The sequence below is a fragment of the Genypterus blacodes genome, unplaced genomic scaffold, assembly GCF_046128005.1.
Source record: "Genypterus blacodes isolate CSIRO-AG114 ecotype Tasmania unplaced genomic scaffold, CSIRO-AGI_Gbla_v1 ptg000055l_1, whole genome shotgun sequence".
Classification (NCBI taxonomy): domain Eukaryota; kingdom Metazoa; phylum Chordata; class Actinopteri; order Ophidiiformes; family Ophidiidae; genus Genypterus; species Genypterus blacodes.
Window position 1 is genome coordinate 812501 of NW_027466867.1, and position 10000 is coordinate 822500.

The window sequence follows — 10000 nt, forward strand, 5'->3', positions numbered from 1 at the left end:
ATTTAAATTTTCCTGCCATTGCCCTTGAGCAAGGCAATATGCTGTGCTGTGTATCTGAGTTAACGTTTACCTTGCATTTACCTATGAACTGCTGCTGTGCCACCTCGCTAAATTCTCCACTGACCTACTCTCACAAGCGTGCCATGTACAACAACCGCCGACCCTCCCTACACACACACACACACACACACACACACACACACGTACACACACACACACACATCCTGTTAGCCTCGGGGTAAATTAGGGTCCGACATTCCCACAGAGCCTAATCTCCATCCATTTAGGGGGCTGTAATATTTAATGGCGAGGCCCTGGACCGTCTCCCGGCGTGGCACCAGCTCCTACGTTCACAGGAGAGCCTGGCTCAGGGGCGAGGGAAGGGAATTCAACCGCAGGGCCGCTCTCTCTCTCGCTCTCTCTCTCGCTCTCTTTCACCCTCCAACGCCACGGCCCTCTGGGGGCGGAGGAGACAGGGAAGCGGGCGGATGCGTTCACGTTGGAGCGAGTCGTTGGGGGAAACAGGCAATTGTGTCGCTGTCTCATGAATATGAATGTAAATAATCACTTTCTAATGAGTTCATGGCTTCTGTCATCACGCATCTCGTCCAAGAGCAGCAGCATCTGCCAATAACATGCAACCCCATACAGCACCGCCGCTCCACTGAGGCCCACAACACCGCACAGGCTGAGACACATCAACGTGTGTGTGTGTGTGTGTGTGTGTTTTCCGCCTATTGTCAGGCGTTGTTGTTGTTTTGTCCACGCCGCCTCACTTTTAGTGTTCCTGACATGGGACATATACTTTGCTCAAAGGTAGTGTCAGTGTGCGTTTTCGCTTCTCTGCCTGGAGGACTGAGCCAAGTACTCTCTTACACACACACACACTCACATAGACACACACACACACATACACAAAAGGTCACATAGAAAGTGTGAAAAGTTTGAACTGAAAAGGCTACAGTCCATCTGCTGCAACAAGGAAGGACTGCCGTTGTGTGTGTGTGTGTGTGTGTGTGTGATTTTAAGAACTCTGATTTTGTGTGTTTTCCAGCGTGATGTTTGCGTTACTAAGCGCAGAGCGATAAAGCTCCGTGTGTGTGTGTGGTCATTCTGCCTGATTCAGTCTGACTCTAATGGAGACGACTGGTGAATATTTCATACAGCCCAGAGGGGAGGAGGGCGAGCGACCACAGCCTCAGAGAGAGAGAGAGAGGGCGAGCGACCACAGCCTCAGAGAGAGAGAGAGAGGGCGAGCGACCACAGCCTCAGAGAGAGAGAGAGAGGGCGAGCGACCACAGCCTCAGAGAGAGAGGGAGAGAGAGGGCGAGCGACCACAGCCTCAGAGAGACAGAGAGAGGGCGAGCGACCGCTGCCTCATAGAGAGAGAGAGGGACGGGGATACTGCTTTTTTTTAAGTTCAAGTTCATTTTGTAGTTTTTGTCAGATATGTGTTGTGTCTCAGCTCGTTTGTTTCCTTTGTTGATCCTCACAATTCACTCCAAAGTGATATAAGATCATTCATTCTTTAACGGTCCTTAACTTAAGCAAGAGTATGAATATTCCACGACTAAATTGTAAAATAAATAGTTGTAGTGTCTACAGTAAATGTATTGATTGTGAAAAATTAGAATCATAAATTGCATTTACATTTGGTTCATGTTGACGTGTTTGTCTCCTTATGTCTCTAATCTACAGCTGTGAAATGAATGAATTAACCCATAAGATAGATTTTGGACATCATGGTATAAAATAATTGAAAGTTTTAGAACAAGGTAAATTAAAGATGCAAAATCTTTCACAACAAATGATGATGTGAAGTTTTTAACACAAAACTTTGAGGATTTTCTACCTAAAGTAATGTTAAAGATGTATTTATGAACCGAGGCAGCCAGAGTTTAGAGTGAGCAACGTCCCTCTAAATTTAGAGCAGTATTAAGTAGAAATAAAAGTCCTTAAAATTATACTTAAGTATTTGAGTAAAATCACTTAGTTTACAATCAATCAAACATTTAAATTCCACCGTATTCTTCAGTGTTTCACTTCCATCTGATGGGATTGCTGCTTGACCCGGTGCTTCCACGTGAACAAAGCAGCCCACGCCTGAGCTCTCCACTTAATGGGCTGACATTTCTACAAGAAAGCTCTGAAAAAAACAACGACTCCTCCATCTGTTCCCCGCACACATGCATGCACGCGGCGGTGGCGGCGGCGGCTGGGATCGCTCCTAGCATCGTCTTACGTATGCAAATATGTTTTGCCTGGAAATCTATTTGGAGTTGCTGGGAGGAATCCAGAACGGCCCTCCTTCTGTCTGCCTCTCCTCTCGCGTGGAAAACATCTCACCAGCTCCACACGCATGGACGTGCAGTCAGCGGCAGGCAGGCAGGCAGGCGGGCAGGCGGGCAGGCGGGCAGGCAGGCAGGCCTCCCCGCACAGCCTGCACCACCATGGGCCAATATGCAGATAGGACAGCAGAGTGAGCAGCACGAGCAGCCCCGCAACTGTTTGCTCGCTGGGAGAAAACACGCAGAGCAGGCGGCGTGCAGGGAATAATTAGCCACTCTGTCATCTCAGGCTCAGGCTCAGGATCAGTCTCCTCCAAAACTCACTTTTACAAACAAGCTTCTTATCATTCCAGTATTATTAACATATTTGTCACAAATGTCCTTTCCATCATTCTGTTCTATTTAATTCTGTTATCTTTGTCCTGTTAAATCTGATGACTGAGCTTTCATCACCCTGACTTTCTGTTATAGAAGTGATGTCATTATTTCTTATTATAATTATTTGATAGCTTAAAAAAATATTTAAACTTTTTTCCATATACTATTCAATTTTTTCAGTTTTTATTTTTATTGTCTAGTATTTGTATTGCTTATTACTAATTTTGCAGGTCAACTTCAAATTTCACATATGTGGGAAGTTTTGCGTGTGTGTGTGTGTGTGTGTGTGTGTGTGTGTGTGTGTGTGGAGTTAATACACCTTTTGGGCAGAAATGCAAAAGTGTGTGTGTGTGTGTGTGTGTGTGTGTGTGTGTGTGTCTGTGTGTGTCTGTGTGTGTGTGTGTGTACCAGAGGGCTGAGATGCCAGGCTTGGGCAGATGGTACACAAAGGTGTTACAGCACAGTGAGTGGGCACAGAGATTGATGCATTGCAACATCCAAGAAGGTGGAACATTTGGCTGCTGACCCGCAGTCAGAACTCGTCGGCGCTGCTTCTCCTTATTTAGCTGCTGCGAGAGAGCCGACGGCTGATTGGGTCAGAATAAACACTCACTCACAACGAGGCACTTTGCCCCCCTGAAGGGAAGCCCGAGCCGCGTGCTGGAAACTTCTGGCTCTTCTTCTTCCACAAGGAGGTCACGACGGCGCCGGCAGAGGCTGAGCGCACGGAGCTGGAACTCAGGGTTATTGTGTTACACTTGGATGGTGAAGATCTGACCTGGAGCTTCTTCTGAGGGGCCTCTGTTAGGGAAGCGGAACACACACACACACAGCTGATTGTGTCTCTGTTTGCCTGCTGAGGAACTCTGAAATGTGAAAATGAGGTCAAAGTGCAAACAAAAAAAGGCCCCAAAAAGGACGACCTCATTCAGTTGAATCCGCGCGGCTCATTGGGGTTCGTAGAAACCCATACCTGACCCAGGACCCAAGCCAGGTCCGGTCTAGATTATAATCAATCTACTTGGGTCCATGTAGTCTGCTTGGTGGTTTGAGACCAGGGGCCCCCTAACAAGAGTCCAGTTTAATTATGCAAATTAAAAATCTGCACAGGGCCCCTGAAACGTTAGGTGCAGCCCTGGATGAATGCCTGCATTTAAAACAAGGTGAGTCTAACTTTCTGAGTGGCAACAATCTGACCACCTGATTTAAATACAATGAATGAATCATTTATTTTGAAGTCAAAAGAGAAATGTATAGTTTTTCAAAATAAGACACTGGTGCATAGAAAGCTGCAGGAGTTCAAAGGAGTCCCATTCTCTTTAATAACAAACATGATTAGCCATGCACATGATGAAGGTTTATTTCAGACCCAAAAGCGTTCTTACATCAGCTGAAACATGGAAAATTCATGAGTGAGTTTGGTAACCGGCGGCAACACCACGGAAACGGCTTTTAAACATCATAATTACTGTTTGTCTCAGTGCTGTTAAATCATTAAAGTGTGGAGAGAAGCGCTTCATCACTCTGAGAGACAATTGTGCTGGTTTTTGATTTTTAAATATTATAGTTTTTGTTATTTTACAAAGACAAATTACACTTATTTGTTAAAAGCAAAGGAATCCTAAAGTCAGATTTGTTTTGGAGGTTTTAATTCAATTACCCTCTGTTATAATTTGCAAATAAACATTTTAATCACTTAGTCACTTTTGGCCTCATTAGAAGCTTTATTCAGTGTAAACACATCAGATCACGTTAATGGACGCGTGAGGGATAAAAAGGCAGTTTAATCCATCTTTATGTGATCGAGTGCACAGTGCCACCTTGTGGATACTTGTGGCACAACAGTATTTCTGCTTGATGTTTACTTGTTCTAGATTAGCGTAAATTCAGTGAATTAACTGAGGTAAATGAAATGTTATCTCACGTTTGAGACACTGAACACAAACACTTCTCTTCTTGCAGGAAGAAGCGTCGACTTAAGATGACACAGAATGGAAGAGAGGCCCTTAGATTGATCAGCACCAGTCTGACACAGATCTCCACAGCTTTGTCCCCTCAGTCATCGTCCACCACCATCACGTTTCCGTTCAGCTCGTACTCGATGGCACCCCAGTCAAAGACGTTGCCCTTGGGGACCTTGTGGCCGTAGTACCAGGCCTGGATCGTGCTCCCGGACAGCACGTAGTCCCACATGTTGAGATCCGTCACCTCCCCGACGAAGCTCTGCACCGCCTCCAAGCCCCCCAGGTGTTTGTCGGGGTCCTGGCCCAGAAGGACGGTGCCGTTGGGGCGGATGGTGTGCCCGGGCTTGTAGACGTGGTAGGTGCTGCGCTTCCCGGCGACCCAGAAGGCGGCGAGGCCCCTCTGAGACTCCCAGGTCAAGCAGAGGCTGGTGCGGAAGGTGGCGATGGGTGGCAGGTTGAAGAAGGTGCCGTCGCCGCTCATGTAGAAGGAGACGCGGCCGTCCTTCTCGCGCCACACGTTGAGCTCGTCGTAGTCCGGCGTGCGGTAAGCGAACAGGATGATCTGCCGCTCGTCCTGCAGCTCTGTGGCCACGCGCATGCAGAGGGTGAAGGCCCGCAGCTCCATCGCCTTCATCGGGATCAAGGCCACGAAGCTGAAGTCCGTCTCATAGGGGAAGACCAGGACCTTTTTGCTCAGACCAACTGGAGACAGACAGACAGACGGATCAGACTCTGTGTCTCTCTGCAGCTCAATTCTCTGTCTCATACTGCAAAATGCCACTAAAGCACCTGGATTTGACTCAAACTCTCTATAAATGTTTAAACTGCAGATTTGAAGTGTTTCTCCTGTTACTTCTGATGGGATTCTGTTCTTGGAGTCGTACCTTGGGTGGCTGAAGTGAGAGCCAAAGAGAAGCCAAGGAGGCCGAGCAGGAACACGGCCAACGTATCACTGTGGGCGCTCTGCACACACACACACACACACACACACACACACACACACACACACACACACACACACACACACACACACACACACACACACACACACACACACACACACACACACACACACACACACACACAGAGATCAAGACATTCAAGCTCACCTCACAAGTCACTCACACATCAACTCCCTCCACATGTATAGAATGATGACAGTTGGAGGACTAAACCTCTTCTCTTACCATGTTGTTGCTGTGTCTCTGTTGTCCTCTGCGTCCTCTGGCTGATGTCCCGTGCTCCAAGCCCTCGTCCCTCCTAGCACAGGCCATGACGTCAGCTGGGGGGACGGGATGCCGCGACAATAGGCCCGGTGTGTGAGAGGCTCATGGCAGGGTGACACCGTCCACAAGACACACACACACACACACACACACACACACACACACACACACACACACACACACACACACACACACACACACACACAGAGTTGACTAGGAGAAAAAGAAAACAAAGATGCAAAGGGTCTTGTTTGTTGGTATGGTTGGTTGGTTAAGTAGTTTGATAGTTTAGACTCTAAAGAGAATCAAAGCTAGCGGTTCAGATCTACAGGACCAGAGGAGTCCACACACCGGGGACACACTGAAGCATACATAGGGCCTGAATCAAGTAACTTTAGATCAAGAGCAAATTTGAACATTGAATGCAACATTTCATGAATTGAATTCGTCTTGGTTTCCAGTCGATTCCATTTTTCGCCAGCAGGGGCGGTGTCTCCATGTGAGAGCAGGTAACCAGCAGGTGAAACCAGCGAGTGAGAGAAAGCCGTGTGGTTGTTGTGTCGCTATCAGGTCGGCGTTGTATTTATAAGTTCATATATGTGCTTGATGTGATACAAGATGTTACTGCATTCTACAAACAACAGACGTCAGGTGTTTATGTTCCTGCTGAAAGGTCAGAGCCGTCGGCGCTCCGTTGTTGAGCCATATGATGCACGCGCATTCACTCAAAGTTTCTCATTTGAGGAGAGCCCACCTGGTCTCCATGGAAACTCTTGAGCAGGGGTGCCCAATACCAGTCGATCGCGATAGCATTCCCAAAAAAGCATATCGTTAAAAGTTAGCCGACACTCGGCCGAGTCGGCACCTTCATCTAATGGTCTATGAGAATAAACTAAAGGAGTGCACAAGCAAGTGTTGTTATAGGTTGTAAAGTAATACAACCGATCAGAACTCAAATGCAAGGTTTGCCCCAAGGTGAAAAAGTGTGGGCATCCCTGCTCTACAGTCTAGATGATAGATACTTGTATTCTCTCTTCTTTACCAAGTTAGGGGCTTTTCACAAAAGTAATCAGTTTGGTCCATGGTCATTTTTCGAGAATTTTACAAAAAATAAGATTTTCCCTAAACTTACACCAACCGATCCTGGTGCCATCTAGATGCTGTGTTGGAAATTCTAGCTCTCTAGCTCTTTCCTTTGGCAAGTTATGGGCTTTTTACAGAAATGACCAATGTGGGCCATGGTTACACTGACATGTTGTGAGAATTTGAGTAAAAATTAAAATTTCCCCAAACTTACAGCAGTGCATCCTCAAACCGTTAGATGCTGTGTTTGAAATTCTAGCTCTCTAGCTCTTTCCTTTGTCAGGGTATGGGCTTTTTACAACATCTGTCCATCTGACTCACCAGAGCACCGACCCAACATCAGAGCCATCAGGACTCACACCTGCACACTGACAGCCTGGGCTGGGACTCACAACCTTGCGGTCATGAGGCAACAGTTTGACTTTTTGACTTGAACTCAACACAGTCCTAATCTATGTGGTAGCAAAATATCCCAAAAAACTTATAAGAAATCTGAGTGATGTGAGGAACGTTAGGTTCATGAAAACTGGCTTTAAAATTGACAAATATAATGTAAAGTTATGATTTAATAAATCATTTCTTCGCTTGAAACAAGCTGTGTATTCTCACAAACCACCACAAGATGTCACCCTTACCTGGTGTAGATAGAGAGTACTGCTAATATTTTTTGATTAATTAACAGAATTGAGCCTCAGGATTCACCGACACACAACAAGAAGACGACGAAGAAGAAGAAATATAAGAATTAGAAGGTGAAGAAGAAGAATTATAACGACAATTAGAAGACGAAGAAGAAGAATTAGAATAAATTCAGAAGAAGACGAAGAATTAGAAGAAGAAGAATGAGAAGACGAAAAAATAGAATTTGTAGAAGAAGAAATAGACTGATGAAACAATAATAGATCAAATCTACGTGGTAGCAAAATATCAATATATTCTTTAGTGATCTCAGTTGTGTGAGGACTGTAAAGTTCACGTAAACTGGCTTTAAAATGGACAAATACAATGTAAAGTTGTGATTGAATAAATCATTTGTTAATTTGAAACAAGCGTCTGGTTACAGACAAACAGGCTCAGGGCTCCCATTGATTCAGCGTTATGGTGAGTTGTATTTTTCATGCACTTTACATTTGATTTTGTGGTGTATCTTATTTTTAAGGCATGTTTAAACGTTACCATAGCGACCAGAGAGCGTTAGGGGGCGGAGAGGATGTTACTCATGTTATGTTGTTGGCGCGATGTTACGAGAATGCTGCTGATAAAGTTGCGAGTACACATTGGATTCCCGTTTATTATTATATTTAAATGCCGGTCGTATCATTTTATTTTGTTGTATTTATCCGCCACACCTTAAAGGCCGGTCCGTGAAAATATTGTCTAATATTAAACCGGTCCGTGGCGCAAAAAAGGTTGGGGACCACTGATGTAGATGCTGCGTTTGAAATTTACCAAGATATGGGCTTTTTAAATAATAAACGATTTGTCCACCGCCGATAAAACAATAATAGATCAAATCCACGTGGTAGCAAAATATCAATATATTCTTTAGTGATCTCAGTTGTGTGAGGACTGTAAAGTTCACGTAAACTGGCTTTAAAATGGACAAATATAATGTAAAGTTGTGATTGAATAAATCATTTGTTAATTTGAAACAAGCGTGTGTATTCTCACAAACCACCACAAGATGGCTCCTTTTCCTGGTGTAGAGAGAGAGAGAGAGAGACAGAGAGAGAGTACTGCTAAAAAATTTTGATAAAGTAGAACTTCAAACTCTAAGCAGAGGTCGAACCTCCTCCTTGGCGGAGTTGTGGCGCAGTGATCTTGGTTTCACTCCTGTTTTTGGGAGGAGCCTAATTTAGAGAAGTCAGGATGTCTTGGTTTTAAGTCGAATCCATCTTTCGCCACTAGGGGGCGGTGTCTCCATGTGAGAGCAGGTAATCAGCAGGTGAAACCAGCGAACGAGAGAAAGCCGTGTTGTTGTTGTGTCGCTACCAGGTCGGTGTTGTGTTTATAGTTCATATATGTGCTTGATGTGCTACAAGATGTTACTGCACTCTACAAACAACAGGCAGGAAGTCAGGTGTTTATGTTCCTGCTGAAAGGTCAGAGCCGTTTAGCCTTCGTGGCGACGCACCGGTATTGAGCCATTACGGTGTGTGCGTGTTAAATCCATGCTACGGAGGGGTACAGAAGTGTATGTGTATGCAGTAGTGACTGTTTGATGTGTGAATGTTTGTATACGTGTGTATGTGTGCCTGTGTACGTGTGTATGTGTGTGCGCGCATTTCTGTGTATGCGTGTGCTGGTTAAATGTTTGCTGCATTTCTCAAGCTGTGGTATTTGGATGCTGTGTTTGAAAGTTTTAGAGCTCTAGCTCTTAAACTGACCAAGATACGAGCTTTTTAAAAACAAATGATTTGGTCCATGGTTACACTGTCGCTCTGGAAAACTGGACCAAAAACTAAATTTTCCCAAAACTTACAGAAAATTATCCTTGTGTCATGTAGATGCTGCGTTTGAACATTTTAGACAAGTAATGGATATTAAATAAATTATATCACACCTAGACTAACTACTTTACTTTAATCTTACTGGTAATTTATTTGAAATATGTTCAATAAGTAAGATTATAAATGAAAACTTTTTGAAATGTGAACACGTAGTTGAGATCCAAACAAGACATTACCATATATGCTAAGTCGATTGAATAACTAAAAATATCCTGTTAAAGTCATATATAAAGTCATTTAGGAAAATGGGACCAAACTTTTTTTTTTTTTTTTTTTTTTGTGATGTCAGCACCAAATCAAAGAGACAAAAGAAACAAATTGAGGCTTCTAAGATTGGGTGGGCGGTGGCTCATTGATAAGGCACGCGTCTGGGAACCAGGCACACGCTCCGGTGCTGGTTCGCCTCCAACCTCGGTCCCTCACTCTCCAGCTGGTAGCTGGAGAGTTGCCTGTTACCCTCCGGTCCAGAGCCTGTTACCTTCCGGTCCCCGCGCCCACCTAGGCACGGAATCTACTGCACTCAGTCAGTCTGTCAGTGAGAGTGACAGACA

General features: G+C 44.9%; 2 protein-coding genes across 2 annotated transcripts in view; one reads left to right on the top strand and one right to left on the bottom strand.

The window, feature by feature from the left end:
• The window catches only part of LOC143002207 (myosin phosphatase Rho interacting protein), a 203029-nt gene that overhangs the window by 57792 nt on the left and 135237 nt on the right, over nucleotides 1–10000 (top strand). The gene's annotated exons all lie outside the window — the stretch shown is intronic.
• On the bottom strand, nucleotides 3052–5332 carry LOC143001725 (C-reactive protein-like). Its single transcript, XM_076151476.1, has one exon. It carries the CDS (start codon nucleotides 5262–5264, stop codon nucleotides 4722–4724), a length of 543 nt encoding a protein of 180 aa, XP_076007591.1. The 5' UTR covers nucleotides 5265–5332; the 3' UTR covers nucleotides 3052–4721.